General features: G+C 52.2%; 1 protein-coding gene across 3 annotated transcripts in view; it reads left to right on the top strand.

The window, feature by feature from the left end:
- SSH2 (slingshot protein phosphatase 2) overlaps positions 1-18259 on the top strand; it is a 114480-nt gene that overhangs the window by 66737 nt on the left and 29484 nt on the right. For all 3 annotated transcript variants that reach the window (XM_088138743.1, XM_088138742.1, XM_088138744.1), the window contains 2 exons: positions 12914-13017; positions 13722-13786. In XM_088138743.1, the coding sequence (XP_087994869.1) occupies positions 12914-13017; positions 13722-13786 (169 nt within the window). The remainder of the gene's footprint in view (positions 1-12913; positions 13018-13721; positions 13787-18259) is intronic.

The raw sequence follows: 18259 nt of genomic DNA, 5'->3' as shown, positions 1-18259 counted from the left end.
TTCAGTCAGTCCTTGTCCTAAATTAATGGGGGGGGGCAAGAAGAATAGAGCTCACCCCTCCCCACTCAGCAATGGGCGGAAAGTGGCAATTAGCATTTTCAGAGCAACTTATCTTTGGAAAATAACTGAAAACAATCCAACCTCCTGCTTTACTATCAGACTTGGTTTCCCGTAATCTCTCCGTGTCTCCTAATCCTTGCTTCCTCTTGTAAAAATTGATTCCTGGGGGTTGGGAGCTCCAGGGAGAGGACCAGCTGCCTCCACTGCCAGTTCCTTGGCTAAACTTGGCAAACCATTAAAAATACCAAAGAGCAGAGGCCAGTATTTGGGGCAGGGCCAAATCGGTTTTATCTGAGGTCAGGCCCTACTCAGCTGAGCAAGATCAAGGAAGCCAGACCACACAGATTTCATCAAGATGCCTTTAAGGCTAGTCTGGGGTAAATGCAGGATCCTGGAAAGGGGAAGAGGACTTTCCCACCACATTTGTGAGTGAGTTCATTCAGGCGGAGTCTCCTTGAGCGGTTTGAAAGGCTTCTGCCTGGGTTTCTCACCACCTGGGCTGAGTTGCTCTTTATGAGCTAAGCTGACAAGGGTCTTGCCTTCCATCCCTTGACTGCTTAGCTCTCCTCTCCTCTCCATTTGTTTCCCATTCAGTTCTTCCCACAATCTCTCCCATCCAGTGTGGCCCCTGAATGTATAATGCTGGAGTCTCACATGTTTCTCTGGTGCCACCACGGAGGAGGCCCTGCAGCCAGTAGACATCTGCCAAATATTATTACATGCAGAGGCACAGCGCAGGACCCGAAACTCTGAAAGTCACACAGGGCGGGAGGAATCCCAACAGGTGATCGATTTGGCCTTTGGTGCAATTCCGCCATTCTCACCTGATGCTCTCTTTTCAACTAGTAAGGCCCCCGTAGCACCCAGTCAGATTCCCCCATCTACGCCTTGCCTTCCTGTGCCTTGCCGGGCCCCCCTTGCTCTCAGACTGTGCGTGAGACCCTTCCTTGCCCCAGCCCCTTGCAACTGCATCTCAGCAACCGGGACTCGGCGTTTGGACCTCCTCCAGCTTGATCCTTTCTCAGCAGAACAGGGTGGATCTGTGCAGCCTAGAGCTCGTGATGGGAGTGGGGCTGCAAGGGGGTGCAGCTCTCCTTCCTGATCCTTCTGAACCCGTGGGGGACGGAAGGGCTTCGCTGCAGGTCTAGGAAGTTGGGGGCGCGCGTGTTTTTCCTGAAAAAGAATCCAGTGGCTGATGGCTTTCAGCTCGTTTGGTGCCCCTCCTCTCACACATTGGCCTCCAAGTTGCTTTGAAAGCGTTCAGGGTCGTCCCCCTCTCCCAGACTAAGGCAGCACCCGGTTGCTGTAAATCCCCCCCCCCAGGTTAAGATGGGAGGTTAACTTCCTGCTTCCTTCTTCTCGCGTGCAAAAGTCACCCTTCTATTCTTGGTCTCCACCTGTGGGCCCATGCCTGCCCTCCAGCCGTGGCTCCGGGCTGGCTTTTTGTTGCTGTCCCACCGTTGCTACAACAGCACCAAGGTCCTGTTTGCACAGCTCAGCACAGCGCAGGCCAGGATGGGTGCCGTGCCGCGCCGTGTGGAAGAAGGGGAAGGCAGCCCTCGGGAGCAGGGCTTCTTCCTGGCCTTCCGAGAGAGGGAAGTTGGCTTCTGACCAGGCTGGGCTTTTAAAAACGAGAAAGTGTTCTGCAGGATACTTGAGAGAGCCTGGAAGCGGGGCTGCCTCTGTGCTCCAGAATGGGTTCGCTGCACAGGGAGTTCTGGGAAATGTAGTTTATGAATGGGCGAGCATAGGATTCTCTGGCGCAGTGGTTCTTAAACGGGGGTAAGAAGTCCCAAGGGGGTGCGTTGGGCACCTCCTGGGGGTAATGGAGCAATTTGTAGTTGCTTGCTTGTGAGTCGAGGATCCAGTTGGGGACTCCCGCTGCCGAGACCCTTGTGTAAAGCAACAAAGTCTGGGTTTTTCGTGGGGGAAATGACATGATTCAAGACCGGGAAAAAGGGTAATTGGGTCAAACAGTTGAACAGCCACTGCTCTAGCAGGACAGTTCTGAATAGGAATTGTAATCTAACTTATAGGAAAAAGTTGTTTATTCTGTGGTCCTTAGTTAATTATTCCTTGCAATAAGCCAAGTACTGTAGTCATCTTGGATCGATGTTTATGGTTGCCTTGTCATCTTAGGAGGCCCCAGGCGGCTTCTCCTCCTCCTCCTCCTCCTCCTCCCCCTCCATAATGCCACCCAACTCCCAACAACTAAGTAAGAACATTAAAAACAGAAATAAAAAATACAGTAATAGGCAAAAATGAAGAATAGAAGATGGCAGGATGACAAAAAAAATGGGCAAGAATGAAAAAGAAATGAACCCATTGCAATCGAAACGGGGCTTCACTCGTTTTAAAGGCCAGGTCTTTAAAGCCCTTTGATTAGGTTTAACTTAACCTAATCTCAGGTTAGGAAAACCCAGTTGCAGAGTTCACACAAACCTGCTCAGACAAATAAGCCATTTTATGGCTTCATACGAGGCCTTCTCAGTGTGCTAAACCACCATTTATCCAGCCCCGTTTGAGCCAGGTCTAGTGCGTTGTGCAAAGCCACGCCTTGTGTCGCCACGGAGCGCCCTAACTCTGCCTTCACCTGTAATGCGCATCAGGGTCTTCCTGGGGTCTCCAGTGTGGGAGGCCCTCTCTGCAGAATGGGAGTTGGGGAGGGGGCAGCATCAGCTGGAGTAGCGGTTGCACCCAAATAGCCACAGAAGGGTGAGGCTACAGCGCGCATCCTGGGTGCGAGAGGAAGGGAACTGGGTCTCCGCCTGGTGTCTGGTTACTCCAAGGGCCCAGCTGATCTCCAGAAGCGGGGAGGTCTCTCCCAGTGAGGGTCCTCCCTGGGCCCCCAGAGGCGCGCTCAGCCCTGACCTGGGCACTTTCGGGCAAGGCAAGCGTTTTGCAAAGGGCGGTTTGCCTTGCCGGGGACAATCTCTGTGTGTCCTGCGAAAGGAGAAATGAAAGGGGGAACCGAACTCCCTTAAGCCGACCGAGCGGTAACCAGTAATAGCTGGATGAAAGGGGGAGGAGTAATTCCAGAATGATAGCCCAGAGTGCCAACCTCTCTCCCCCCGCCAACCTTTTCTCTTCCTTCCCACAGTGGAAAAGAAACTTTTCAGTTGACTTGGAAACACGCACTTGAACCCTAACAGATGGAGACTTGATCTGCCACGCAGGGCCCAGCAGATCTCTCTGGAGTGGAAACTAGGCAGGGGGAATATTAAAAGGGTCCCCCTCCCCCTCCCCCCCCCCCCGCTCCCCTGCCTCTGGGTTTTAAAGACGGGGGCCTGCTCTTCCGGGGGCCTCCTTCTGAATATTTCTGTTTTCACATCAGAAGAATTTCCCACTGCTTACATTTCAAAGCAGGCAGTCTTATCTCCTCTCTTAGAAGGCCCTGTGATAGCTTGGCCTGGATTCCTGATTTCTTCATTAAGCGTTTATTCCTCCCTGCCCTTTTTAAAACCCTCATAACAGTCCTGCAAGGTAGATTAGATGAAAGGATGTTGCCTGGGCTGGGGGGGGGGGGCGGTCAACCAGCTTTGTGGTTTTCCAGCCGGTAATCTCGTCACTCGGGTTATATCATCACACTGACTCAGAACTGCTGGGAAGAAACAACCGCTGTATTCCTCTTTAAGCCTTTTTTGTGCCTTGACGGAAAAAGAGTCCAGGCTGGAAGGCTCCTCTCCCCCCCCCCGGATTCTTTCCTTTATCCGACACCATAGGCCAGTTCTCCAGATGTGCAAACTTGAACTCCCAGAATTCCTCAGCCAGGGTGGCCGTGGCTTGGAATTTCCCATCATCTGCCTGGTTTTGCAGAAACAGCCTGCGCCACGGGATCAGTGGAAGCTTACTGTGGGAGGAAGGCGCTCCCAGTAATGGATCCCGAGCTGGGGAGCTGATGGTCAGGACAATGGATGCCCATTTCAAAGGCTGGTTCTATGAAACTTGGCATTAAGTGGCGCTCAGTGTGAGGGGTGCACGTGAGAGTTTTAGCATGTTGGTGGCTGTGGATGGGTTTTTGGAAGATGAACGTCCACTGGCCCCATCCAGTGGATTTGGGGGCTTTACCAAAACGAGGGTGGTTGGAGTCCCTACCCTCTGCTCTCCAACAAGGCTGGGGCTTTTAGGCGCAGCTTCACTCGTCTTCAGAAATGAGCTTGCTGGCCAGCAGCTTTGAATGCCCCCCATCAGACCCCAACTCTTTGTTAAAAGGGGTGCTTTAGCTTCAAAGGGCGAAGCTTCAAAGCCTCAGCTGGGCTGGGTGGGCATATAACCGGAGCTGCTCGGAGGCAGCTCTTCAGGGTAGAAAGTTGGCAGCTGGTGAAAGTTCATAACGCCGGTGCGATGCGCTGCTCGCTCTTCCTCCGGTCTCCGTGTCTGGGTCCTGCAAAGCCTCCGCTGAACCTCAGCGCAGCCCTCAGGTCCTGGTGCCCCTGGCAAGATCAGCCCCCTACTCGAACTCTCTGCCTGGCCTAGAATTATAGCACTTGCGTCCACGCCCGTGTCGCCCCTAAAAATAAGGCGCCTCCGAGTCCCCTTGGAAGTGTGCGGTGGTTGCCGCTTCCCTGAAATCCCCCGTTGCTCCTGTGGCTGCAGCCGCCCCCCTCCCGGAACAGGGACGGAGAGGATCGAGACTCTTGTCGACATGCATTTCCCTTTGCGAAGAGATGCTGGTGGTGGCGATGGCCGCCGTTGCCACTGGCATACCACATTTTTGCTCGGCTGGAGTGCCCTCCATGGCAACTCCACGTGGCAACCAGGCTGGTAGCCTGGTTACGGCAGAGGAGGCCGCCATGCTCAGCAACCCTTGAGGTTTCCACTTGGAAATGTCTTTGGGAGGGAGCGGGGAGGGTGTCTTGGTGTCTCTGCTTGGACAAGCGTGGCTTTGGCACCACGTGGGGTAGCAGTTGCCCCTGTCCTCGCCCTCCAGGAAATATCTTCTGTCTTGTAGTAATCCCTGTCTTCTGATTACTTTTTCCATATCCAGCCTTATGCCGCCTCCGTGCACATGTTAGTCCCCTTCAGCGCACCGAGGGCCGGAAGGGCATCTTCCAAAGTCCACCTGGGGTGCAGAGAAGGTCTGTTAGAAAAACACCACCCACAAAGGGGTCGCCTGCCCCGGTGTGGAGCCTCAGGACTTCTCCCTGACAGAAGCCTCCCGGGGCCTCTTTTCCGCTGCACCGTACAGCCTCGCCCCCTCCTCCCTCCCCATCTTCTGGGGTAGCTTTCCTCCCCCCTTCCCAGCCTGGATCCCAAAGCAGCACCCTTGCCTCCTGCACCCTCCTCTGGCTTCTGCTCCTGCGGCTTGTTTGGTCATGTTCCCACTGGGTTGTGTTACCGTTCCACCTTGTGATGTCAGCCACCCGGAAGGAGGGAAGCTAATAAGGCCCAGGTGGCATTGGAACAAAGGCGCTTGAACCACCGCCCAGGGCCCCCTCCACCTCACTTCACCTGCTTCTGCTTAGGTTTCGCCCTTGGCTGTGCCTGCGATGGGACTGGCAACCGATTGCGGAGCAGGCCTTTCTCTGCACGTGTGCGAGCTACTCAATTTCTCCTGGCAGCTGGTCGGAGAGGGGGTGGGTCTCCTTATTAGGTGCCTCCTTTCAGTTCAGTTCTCTCTGCTCATCCTGGATTTCTGGATGAAGATGGAGGGGAATGGGGCCTTGACCTTTGGTGGCTCGAGACTCTGGTCATATTTGGAGCACATCCTTTGGACTGATGTGCTTGCCTTTGCTTGACTACATGGGTTTCCATAAGCAGCTGTCTGTGCCGTTCCTGCTTTCAGCCCTTCTCCTGGCAACGTGAGGCACCCTTTGGAATGGCTGGATTAGGGGGCGGCAGCCCTGTCTTGTTCTTATCTTATTTGGTTTGAAGGGGTTGTACTTGCCTTTTAGTGGTACTTTGCACATCCACCATGACCATCTCATCAAACAGTTAAAAAACACGATTCCGCTCATATAACTAGAAACGGTCTGGATGAAGAAGGAGGTGTTGACTCCTTTCTGAAAAATCTATAAAGTGTCAGGGTCACGCACAGGTCCTGAGGGAGTTTCCTCCACTACTTGTGCATCAGGGAGAAGATGCTCTTTCTTTGGCCAAGAAACAGAAGATCACAGAACATCAGGAGTCTTTAAGGAGTCACACCTGCCAGTCTTCACACCTAAACAGGCTCCTCTTGAGGAGGGCAGTTCCTCAGCTCTTTGTGGATGTGAGGACCCAATGCATTGAACTGGGCCTGGAAAATGGCTGCAAGCAGCACAGATCCTTCAAATGGGCGCAAGATGCTTTCAGGTCTTGTGATAGCCACCATAGTTTGCAGCAGTTGAAACTTCTGGGCGCTCTTCAAGGGTGCTGTCCCATGGAGTTAAGTTGGGGTGTAACCATGGCATCTGTAAGCATGGCCATGACTTAGAAATCGGACTGTCCTTGAAATGATGACAGACTAGTTGTGCGAATGCATTCCTTGTACAGATGCCCCCTGCGAACCCCAAAAGAGCAATGGGTCACGAAGCTGGTGTTTGATGGAAACTGGCTCCCTCCCCCCCATTTACAGTAAAAGGGTCTTCTGGTACCAAGGGATGACCAGCACTCCTTCAGGTTGGCCAACTCTGATTAGCAGGGGATAATCTGGTCATCCCTTGGTACCAGAAGACCCTTTTACTGTAAATGGGGGGGAGGGAGCCAGTTTCCATCAAACACCAGCTTCATTCGTTCGTTCGTTCATTCGTTCTCTCTCGTTTGAATGGGATCTACATTCACTCCAAGGTGGCCTGCTCCAGCCCCCGTTCATGAATGGTGAAGGCGTTGACTAGGCTTGGTTGAGGACCGTTGTAAAAACAATGGCAGAGCTGTTGAGCCTTTTTACCTGGCTTTGGAAAACAGCTTTCCTCGCAACCCGGTGGCGGTGGCAGAAGCATATTACGTAACCAGCCTCTTTGTTGTGATTCCTTTTGTGTGTTTAGAGATTTCCTGTTATAACTCTTGCCAACACCTAGGTGTGTCCAGGTTAACAGTGAAAAGAACCTCCCCGCCTCCTCTTTCTGCCACATTTCTTTCTCAAAACGTCCTCTGCAGGAAAAGAGCCTGCAGCCCCCTCTCCAGCCTGTGCCCCCCTTTATTTTCGGGGTGCAGTCAGGCATGCTTGGGTCTCAGGGATCTCTTTTGCCCCAGGCCCCAAACCCTGCGCTCGGTCTGCAACCGTATGCTGGCTGCCTACGTGGGGACTTGATAGCGTCTGAACTCCCTGCTTGAGAGGAACGGAGAGGGTGGAGTTCAGAGAAGGTTCTCACTTGGGGCCAGCCGACCTCTTTGGCCTGCGCCAGGGTGGCAGGGGGCGTCCACTTGCCCTGTGGCATCTCTCCTCCCTGCTCTCATTGCACGCAAACAGGTCTTTCCAAAGATTAACATTCTTGGGGCTCATTTCTTGCCTTCATTCAGACGTTCGCTTGAGTGGTGTTTTGGTATGTTAAATCGTGCCTCTAGGCCAGCGTTTTTCAACCTTGGCCACTTTAAGATGTGTGGACCTCAATGCCCAGAATTCCCCAGCCAGCCTGGCTGGCTGGGGAATTCTGGGCATTGAGGTCCACACATCTTAAAGTGGCCAAGGTTGAGAAACGCTGGCCTAGGCATTGCATCGTCTTCTGCAGACCTCAGCCAAGGTTTGTGCTGCCTGATGGGCCGAGCATCTCCCCTAGGAACCGTGCTCTGCTGAGCAAGGCCCCAAGGCCTGCAGCCCACCCCCCCCGTCCTCTGCAGATGTTTACGCAAAGCTGCCCTGCGAGCCACACAATTTTCCCACACTTGGTGGGGCTAGACTTCCCTTCTCAGAAGGCCCCACTTCCCTGTGCTCGCTCTCTGCTCAGCACTGACGCAGCTGCACTCTCTCTGTTCCCTTTCGGCAACCTCTGGGACGGGTCTTGCCCCATCCTGCCCTCGGCAGCCGGGTTGCTCTTTGATGTGCGTTTGCATTGGTGCTGGAGCGGCCACTCGAGCCAAAAGTCGGGGCCAGGAAAAAGCTGCGGAGGGCAGCGATGGTGCAAAATGAAGCAAGCCTTCTTTCCTCACTTCTGCTCTGAGATGCAAACATCGCGTTCCAGTTCTGGTTGTCCAGGAAGAAACAGAGAGGAGCTATGCGAGGGGTCACTCAGTTCCAGATAGTACTAACTCACTCTGTTCCTCTGCGATTTTACGGGATGTTGCCCGTGCTTTCCACAACCTCTCTCCGTTCACGAGAGCTAGAGCTCCACGGCTCATGAGTTGGCAGTGTCCTGCGCTCCTCTTTCTTTAGTGACGGTTTGGTCTTTTTTTTTAAAGCCTGCAACTCATGTTTATACCTAGCTTATCTCTGGAGAGAGCAAGGAAAGGGGCGGGACCCCTGAGTTTGCCTAGAGAAACAAAGGTACGAGTCCTCCTTGGCCTGTCTTCAGGCAAGAGACGTTCTCCCTTCCTTCTTCCCAGGCGATGTTTCTGCAACTCCGCCTGTGACAGTCCATCTGAAGTTTTAGACCCTCGTCCCTCTGCTTTTACTGCCTCGGGTTTCCGTGCGGGGTTTAATAAACCTGCTGTTTTTCTGGCTGGTTGGTTCAGTTTGGCTTCACCTCCCTGGCTGTCTTCCTGCCCCCTTGGACACGGGCGATCTGTTTTTCCACATTCTTAAGAGAGATGCATGCTTGTGTATTCCCGCTGCCCTTGATCTCGCAGTGCCAAATTAGCCTTTCAAATGCTTTCGAACGAGGCAAAAGAGGTTGTGGGTTGGCAGGGCACCTGCTTCCAAAGCGGTGGCTGATATGGGGCCTGTCTGTGCCAATGCGGGGGATGAGCCAGGCCAAGCGCAGGGCACGAGCTTTCAGTTCCAGGTGAGATCCGGGTTGGCAGAAGACGGGCTTTGAAAGGAGGAGCCTCAGGGAGTGTCTGAACAGCAGTGGTCAAGCACAAGCTTGCAGGGGAATTCTGGGCATTGAGGTCCACACATCTTAAAGTGGCCAAGGTTGAGAAACGCTGGCCTAGGCATTGCGTCGTCTTCTGCAGACCTCAGCCAAGGTTGGTGCTGTCTGATGGGGGTCTCAAGCTGAGTCCTAGGCAGCTCCTGAACTCCTGGAGGATGCAGGTTAGAGGAGGAGACCACTTTGGAGCGGTGGAAGAGGAAGAAGGACTCAGCCGAAGAGGCTCCTTTTCTGAAGCTACTTCAGCAAGATCCTTTCTGACGCGCATTGTGCATGCCACCAAGTCCCGTTCCTCCCCCCACAATCGTGCTGTTAAATTCAGCGAGAAGCCATTGAACATCTCACACAAAATTTCCCAACAGTAAAGGAGAGAAGAAATAAGATTGGCCCTTAGGTTGGCCGAACGCATGCCCCCAAAATCAAAACAAAACACCCAAACGTGCGAAAAAGAATACAGGAAAATCGGCCCATTTGTGTGACTTATACGCCTGGACCGCCGTGGGTCTCACCAACTCAACATATAGCCCTTCCCCACCCACCCACCCCCAAAGATGGGGTCTCAGGCCACAAAACAACGTTGTGTCCAGCGTACCTGAAAACCGGATTTTACCTGGACACTAGTTGGATGGTGTGTTTAGTTCCGGGCGGCCTGCCCAGATCTTTGCATAAGGCAGGGCTTGCTAATTCCCCCAGAGCGTTTCATGACGTGGAAAGTCAACAGCTGTGTTTGGTAGTTGGAGGAGGTCATAAACACTGATAATTCTCCACTGTAATAAAGGTGAATGATCACTTCTTGTGCTTTTATTAAGTTACTGATTGCACAGTTTTATGTCTTTATTGGAGGTTTAGAAAGCCGTTTGGGCTAAAGATGGGGTACAGAGATAAAGCATGTTCAAAGTTAAATCCAGGCTTCCTTTCATTGACCATAGAACTTTGTGCGCATCAACTCCTAAGCAGTTAACTTAGGAGTTTAATTTAAACTTTTAATTTAAAAACAGTGAATCTCAGTGGGGTTTCCCTCAGCTTGGATCCTGGGCCCAAATGAAGCGGCAGTTGTCTCTGCATTTCGCGTTGTTTAAGTAATCTGTTGTTGGGAAGATGGGTTATAAATCTCAGGAATAAGGGTTGTATGTAGTTTTACAGAGTGTAGAAAGGATGAGCCTTGCAAAAGCTTAGCATTATCCAGAGAAGATTCTGGGAAGGTGCAATAGGGTCATCAACCTCTGGAGCCCACTCTCAAACGGCTGTAAAAAGTTTACTCATTGAGGAGAGATCTGGCCGTGGCTATTAGCAAGCACCACTAAGCAAACCGTTCGTTGCATTGATAGCTGGAACTGTTAGCTCTCCCAAAGTCACCCACTTTGAAGTGGATTGCTTTTTTATAACTGACAAAGAGATAGTTGTACTTATTTTAAGAGTGGTATGTGCCTCTTTTTAATCCAATTACTCTCAAGGCAGCTTGCAAAAAATGGTGATCAGTCTTGGTGTGTAGAGATCCAGCCAAGAAGAGTTTTGAAATGAACAGGTCTTTTTTTTTTTTTTAAACTGCTTTGTGAAAGAAAAATGAATTCGGCTCTTCTGGAGTGGCTGGGTGCTTTAATTAAATCTCTGTTTCCTTAAATCTTGCACAAAGCTGAGGGAGCAAAATGGATTTGCCTGGTTCATTTAGCACGAGAAGGGAATGAAATATATCGGTTGACCTCCATAATTCATGCAGTGATGGCAGATGCGTTTTCGTTTGTAAAGCAAGGAATGGAGTTTGTTTGGAGGCTGTGGTTTCTGGTTTACCCTGTTCCAGAACACTAAAAGTTGTTTTTTCAAAGCCTCTGCGCTTTTGCAGAAGAAAAGCAGAGACTCTTAACCACAGATAGTACAGACGTGATTAATTTCCTGACAGATGTAGACTTGTTTTTCTAAATGTGCGTTTCGGAAATCTTGTGCTGTTTTGATTGTTTTATTTTTTAAGAATTATTTTCAGAAGACAGGCAGAATTTTGCTTAGCATTCTTTGCATACGAATTTTTGTTCTCAAATAACAATCCGTAACACGGGCCCTCACAATGGCAGCATTCGCGGAAACCCAAAATAAGGAAGGAAAATGTGAAAATGCTAAAATCTAACAAACTCTCCCAAACTCACAAAATGTTGATATCCGTATAAGAGATCATGCAAAGTCTTACAGCAAGATGAGCAAATTGCTCACCCTCTGCCATCTTGCAAGATTTGGACTTTTAAAAAAAATTTATTTACTGTGGCCCCACTTCATAACGGTTCCTGATGCCTGAAAATGTTGCCGGCTCCTGTTCCGGCATTCAGGGTTGCCCTGCAAAACAGTATTCCATTAAGCAATTTTGCCCAACCCGGCACCCTTCTCTATGGACTGGGGATGATGGGTGATGGAGTAGAACCTATCTGAAGGGTGCCCGGCTGGGAAAGGGGGATGTTCAGAATCTCTGTGCCTCAGCAAATATGCTCTGCCTCCTCGCCTTTGCTCCTAGACATGGCCATACACCATCTTCCTTCCTTCCCTCAGCTTAACGTGAGTAGCAGAATGGACGTTGAATTTATACTGACCGGAAAAGTTAGGGAACGTGAACAAAGAGGACGCAGCGAAAAAGGAAGGCTGGCTGAGTCTTTGTTAGGAAAGCCCCATAAAGTAAAACCCCAAAGACATCAAACAGAATTAGATACAGGCCTCATGTTAGTCTGTGGAAGGGATTTGCCCTCCTTCCCTCCCTCCCTCCCTCCCTCCCTCCCTCCCTCCCTCCCTTCCTTCCTTCCTTCCTTCCTTCCTTCCTTCCTTCCTTCCTTCCTTCCTTCCTTCCTTCCTTCTCTTTTTCCCTTTCTTATTTTCCTTCCTTTTTTCTCCTTTTCGCTACCTGGTTTTCTGCAATCTCAGTTTGTATTGCCCTGTTTGCAATACAGCTGTGGTTCGGCCTTAACCTGGATTGCTGCAGGCCATTGTTTCCAAAACCCACTTCAAGCAATGGATTTAGCATGTTGTGCAAAGCTGGACCAGGGCTCAGACTGTAGTTAAGAGAGTCTTAACCACAATCGGCTGCCAGGGCATGTTGGCTTCCTGTGACATCCAAATGTGAACTAATTATCCTGTGGTTAAGCTGCTGTTTGTCATTTGGAAAGCAAGGTGGGATTGGCTGGAAGAAGGAAATGCTCCTCCAGGATCTACTTGGCCACGGGCTGTCCCCTCTCGGGGCAGGGGCTGGCCTGTGAGAAGGGGTCCTGTCAGGCCCGAGGGCTGGGGGGCAAGCCACGTGCGCCTGGAAGGGGGAGGCGGCACCAAGTTTGGGCGCTGAGAGCCCACTGGATTGGAGCTGAATCGAGGCTGGTCCGGGAGATGGAACCGGTGGCGGGGCGGCGTGGAGCCTCCGGAAGGCTGGGGTGTCCGGCAGATTGGCCATCGGGGCAGCCACGCCTCTTGTCACTAGGGGCATTTCCCATCCTGCTTCAGCCTCGAAATTAGCCTGGGCCGCAGGGCAGGCAGTCTAGGGGGGTGTAAAGGACGGAGGTGTGCAAACCAGGCGAAACCCGGTTTAAATCTGGCTGACTTGGGGTTGACACCCCAAGCAGGCCACACAGGTGCTCTTCGCCACTCTGCCTTGTGGTCTCATCCCGGGAAGAGCCAGGGGTGACCGTGGGACCCGCCGGGGAGGGTGGGCCCCACTGAGCCGGGGTCCCTGGCAGGGGAGGCCCGGCTGATTTCTCACCGTCCTCCTTTCCTTTCGCCAAAGCAAGGGGACGCTGGGCTGCGGCCTTCCCCTTTGTGGGCTGGCCCTTGGCTGCTCTCCCCCCAGATCACTTCAGCCGCAGGAGGGGGGCTTCCCACATGGAGCTCCTGCGCCCACCTCTCTCTTCTGTTCCCCTCACATCTGCTTTGCTTTGTTCCTCTGGCAGCATCAGCGAGAGCTTCCTCACGGTGAAAGGCGCTGCCCTCTTCCTGCCACGCGGAAATGGATCCTCCACTCCCAGGGTCAACCACCGGCGTAACAAACACACAGGTAACGTTTGCTCCGGACTCCCCTCCCCACCACCCCGGGTCGCTGCATCCGGATTCTGCTCGCGCCTGGTCGTCTGGCCTGCGTTAGATTCCCTGAGAAAATGGCCCTCTGCCTTCGAGGCATTTATGTATTCTCACCTGTGGTTGATTATTTATGAGAATTATGAACAAGCCATTTCTCACCCTGAGTGGAAATGAGATGGGGTTGAGTAGGCAAAGAGTACAATAAGGATATCGGTGTTACCACAAAACGTCTGGCATTTGGTCCAGGAGATGCTGGTCCACCTAAAGCAAGATGCAAGGAAATCCCCTGACGATCTGATACAGCTTCACCTTTCTTTATGATCCACTAGAAGTTATGGGCTTCCCTAAACCAAGTGTGAAGGAAAAGGAAAATTCCTAGCTTTGTTCACGCAAATGCGTAAGCCAATCTCTGGATTTTGTACCATACCTTGAACGGCCATCAAACCCCACACATTCATGCAGCATGCGTGCTAAACCATAAAACCAACCAAGCGTAGTGGGCTAAGAATGGTCCAAAGGCTGCCAGATTCCTGCCTGGCTAGTGGGGACAGCCAAGTTTTGGGGGCCTTGGCCTGGGAGTCCCCAGGGCAGAATGAGAGGAGAAGTTTAGAGGAGGAACTTGGGGCGGGTGGGGGTGGAGGAGGAAATTGTTCCTTTCTGATTCTTTTTTCTCTGCTGCAGGAGACCTCCAGCAACACCTTCAAGCCATGTTTATGCTGCTCCGCCCAGAGGATTACATCCGGCTGGTAGGTCTCTCTCAGACAGCCATTCTCCTCCTCAACGCCTTGGTCCTCCTCTTTCTCATGTTCCCTACGTATTTGGATCTGTCTATGGAAGTATTTCCAAACGTTGGGCACTTTAAGAAGTGTGGACTTCAACTCCCAGATTCCCCAGCTCCCATGCTGGATGGGGAATTCTGGGAGTGGATGAACACACCTCTTCAACTTGCTGAGATTGGAAAGCTCTAGTCTGTAGGTATCTGGGGGGTGGACAAGGGTGGGGACAAGGGACGACAAGGCTGACATCGTTACACCAATGACACCTTTGCTTCATTTTGCATGTGAAATGCACAGCGTGATGACATCCTGCTGGGTGTGACATCCCTTTGAGATCGTGGCTTGTACTGCATGCCTGAGGTTTGCCTTTTGTGGTGAAGGAACTAGGGACAGGAATGGTTCAAGGGAACGGCATGAGATTTGCCTGACTTACGCAGGGTTCAGATGTCCTCTTGACAGAACCGTTAGTAACTACAACGATCCGCTTTACTACAGCTGTCTTATTTGCCAAGCGTTTAACCCTAATTTTCACTTTGTTATACTGCTTAGAGACAGGTAGCTCTGAAAGATGGGCTGAAAAAATGAAAGGAATGAGAGGCAGCCGTGGGGAGGGTTGATACGGGTTTTAGCCGCACCACTGAACGTTGGAATTGGCTTTCCAAGATGAAGCAGCTGTTTCCTGTGCAGAACCTTGTGGCTTTGATAGGAGGCTAGGTGTGGGGGTGTGTGGTATCTTTTCAGGAGTGCATTAACTCACCCCCTGCCCCCGCCCCAAAAAGCTGACTCAAAAGCATAATTTCCCAATTGATGTGTTGGACTTGCAGCCTCCTTATTCCCACCCTCCTCGCGTTTGCCCAGAATGGCTGAGACATGATGGGGAGTTAGGCCAAAAATGCCCGCGGGCACCAGTTCGGGGATGGCTCTTGTAAGAGGATGCCCTTTAACCTCTGTCCAGGTGTGACTTGGCTTGCTTGCACAACTGGGGTGGGATCTGGACCGGGGCGTCGGACCCATTCCCCCCTTTGCACCCCCTGCCTCTCGCTGAGCCAGGCCCCCAGACGCCGGATAAGGGGAACGTGCTCCAGTCCTCCCTGATCTGCTGATGACTCCAGCCAGCGCCCTGCAGTCGGCTACCAGCAGGCTGACAGATCATTGTTCAGCTTTAACACTGGCTCCTTTGTGTGTTGTACTTTGGGGTTATTTGGATAAACCAGGCCTTCCGCGGGCAGAACGAGGGGTGCCAGTCAGCAAGACAATGCCTCCCCTTTGTGGAGTGCTAAATTTGGCCTGCCGAGGAGGTCATGCAGCGGCCACTTTGTGATTGCCCGCTTGGATCAGTTGCTGCGGGACCAGTTTGGGCTGGGGCACTCAGCCGATGGGCAGCACAGGAGCAAACCGGGGCTTCCTGTGCCAGGAATAGACTAGGTTCTGACGACCTAAAGGAATGAGAATGGCAAACCAGGCCTGTCCCCAGCTTGGCACTCTTCAGACGTGTTGGGAGTGGTCAGCCATCCGTGGAGGATCCCTTAATTCGGACTGAACACAGGGAATGGGTGAGATGTGTCAAGGACCCCGTCTCACACAAGCCTTCAGGGTACACGTGGGGCCACGTAAAATCCACGCACGAGTGCTCACAGCTCCGTTCTTCACTTGTGACCTTCAAATGCAACCCTTGGCAGATCCGAGCAGGCCGAAATTTGGGGTCTCTGCAGTAGAGTCCCCACCCACCCCCCAATTCCGCCTATATTCTGACAGACCTCCCACACAGGACTGCTCCAAGAAGGCCCCGTGGTTATAAAGCAGCCCCAGGATGTGAGTGGAGCAATGAATCGATGAGATGATTCTGCTGAAAAAGTCTGGAGGTAGTGTGTAGTTGGGTTGCGGGGGTTGTGTGCTTTGTTTCACACCCCCTTTTTAAAAAAAAGGCCAGGGGGCAAAAATCCTCTTAGAGAAGTTTTCCTCTCTCTCTCTTACAGACCCACACATTGTCTACCTCTTCCTCTGATGCAGTGTTTCTCAACCTCGGCAGCTTGAAGATGGGTGGACTTCAACTCCCAGAATTCCCCAGCCAGCATGGCTGGCTGGGGAATTCTGGGAGTTGAAGTCCACCCATCTTCAAGCTGCCACGGTTGAGAAACGCTGCTCTGATGCATTGTAGTATTCACGGGCATCGTTTAAAAGCAACGAAGGCTTGGCTTCAGAAACACACAAAATTAGGATTCGCCATATTCCAAAGTCCAACTACTATCCTGTTTCTAGCTCTTCGGATGGCCAAAGTGACCTCAACGTGAGAATCCCCGCACCGCAAGGCCTGGGAACCTTTCTGATCAAAGGCATTAAGTGGCTTTGCATAATCGGATGAGCTTTTCGCTCCTCCTCCTTTCGAGCAGAGGCCGAATTAGGTAGATTTTGGGATCCTTCTTCCCTTGGAGCAAGGTTTGGCGTTGGTCCTAAGCCCGGTCCTGAGGCCTAAAAAATTGGCCCCATCAAAGGGACGGCTTCAAAACATCCCTTTGCAGGTTGTAACAACAGTGGAAGTGGCTTCGTGTACCGTTTTTCTTGGCTCCACAGCTTGAGGGGAGGAGAGCGGCTGGTAGACTTTGAACCAGTGCCCCGTGCTTTGCTGAAGAGGTAAATAAATATTGCCTGCGGGGATCCGTCCGGGCCCAGGAGCAGAGGCTGTGCAAAGCCTGCTCAGGAGCCCGGGCGGGCGGGAGGAAGGATTGCCCAGAGCTCAAATTCCAAAGGAGTTTTGCAGGGCTGGCACTGAGCAATGAAGGCAGCCGCACTCCACTTCATCCCCATTCAGAAGGAGATTGGATCGTTCAGCTGCCAGTCAGGCCTTCTGGACTGGGCCTCGGAGGGAGAGCTCCAGGCCGGTGGAGCAGCTCCGCTCAGGCAGCCCCATGCCAAGGTATAGGAGGGAAAAACATCCAGACGGGTTGAGTTCTATTAGCTGTGGCTCAGAGTCCAGGTCTCGCGAGCAGAGCAGAGCAGAGCAGAGCAGACAGACGTCGTCCCAGGCAGCGGTGCAGAATCTCCTGCCCCTGAACATACGTCCTGTCCTTAATCCTAGCTAGGATTGCTTCAGAAGTTGCTAAAAAGAGGTCATTTGGGATGAAGCCCTGGAGCAGAAAATCCTTTGGGTGGCGTGAATCACCCCAGCTTGATCAGCCAGTCATTTTCCTTAACAGACCCGAACTGACCCAAGAAAGGCTGGGGCTGGCAGAGGGATGGAGAAAGAGGAAGAAGGAGTTTACAGCAGTGGGTCTTGGTCTTCAAAAGGGAGCCTTCAGAGAAAGGCAGATGCCCAAGTAACTTTCAGGTCTGTGAAAGCAAGAATGGCCATCAGTCTGCGGGGGTTGGAGCAATAGAGTGCAGCTTGGCGAGCCTTTCAAGCTGGCAACTTTAAGATGTGTGGAGTTCAGCTCTCAGAATGCCCCAGCCAGCATGAGAAACGCGGCTTTAACCATCCTCAGCTTCCTTCCAAACTTTTTCTGGCTTTTTCCCTGTGGAAAGGTGCAGCATTAAAAAGCCCCCTCTGGCCAGCCGTTCCTAGAAACCCGCTGCCATCCGCCTTGCTCGCTGGTGCCTCGAATCCCATTTCAGCACCTGGACGCCAGGCCGCTGTCTTCGGCTCCAGGCGTCTTCGGCAGTGATCTTAGTCAAAACCGCCTTGCTAATTATTCCTGCCCTAATTGGTTTAGCAAAGCAAATTAGATTACGCTGATCCTCTTGCTGCCAGACAGGCCTCTGGGGAGGAAGCAGGCAGTTGAGTGTGTGTGTGTGCACGCACGCGTTCATGTTCATGTGTATAGTGGACATTTTAGTACCCCGGCGTTGCTGAGCTTGTGCCCTAAAGAGCTTTCAGATTCACACAGGAGATACACCTGAGCAGCCTTCCCAAACAGATGGCTTTCTCCACCTGTTCTCAGAGTGGGCAGACAGGTGGTGAGCCCAGGAGGGGGGCAACCTTGCCCTTTCGGCATCAAATCATTGGAGCATTTGTACTTTATGCTTCTTCTAACCCGTGGCTCACGGGCACCAGATGCATATCCCCTGCTAGTCAAAGGAGACTGAAGCGGTTTGCAGGAGCTCTGAGTCTGGCGTAAGAAGCAGGCGTGTCCTTGCGACCCAGTGAGGTGCCAATGGTGACCTGAATTCCATGCAGGCAAGTAATGCAGAAGGGATGGAGAACCGAGTCCTTGCATCAAGGATCTGCTTGATGGAAAGCTCTACAAAATAAAATAAATACAAACCAGGCGGCAACCAGGGTAGTCAACTGCATCAGCCATGGAAGAGGACACGCTTTGATTTCTATGGCTACCTGTGGGCTTCTCCATTGAGGAAAGATTGTGTAGGGGAGGCCCTTCCTTGTGGGGTTCAGTATGATTAGTGTTGATGCCAAGCTTTGCCAGATGCCACCCTCAAGACACCCCGTTG

Source organism: Python bivittatus, unplaced genomic scaffold (assembly GCF_059951505.1).
Source record: "Python bivittatus isolate LINGU-HERP-01145 unplaced genomic scaffold, Pbiv_v1 ctg000240_np1212, whole genome shotgun sequence".
Lineage (NCBI taxonomy): Eukaryota > Metazoa > Chordata > Lepidosauria > Squamata > Pythonidae > Python > Python bivittatus.
The sequence above is the reverse complement of the archived record's forward strand: the minus strand, read 5'-3'. Positions and strand labels throughout refer to the sequence as shown.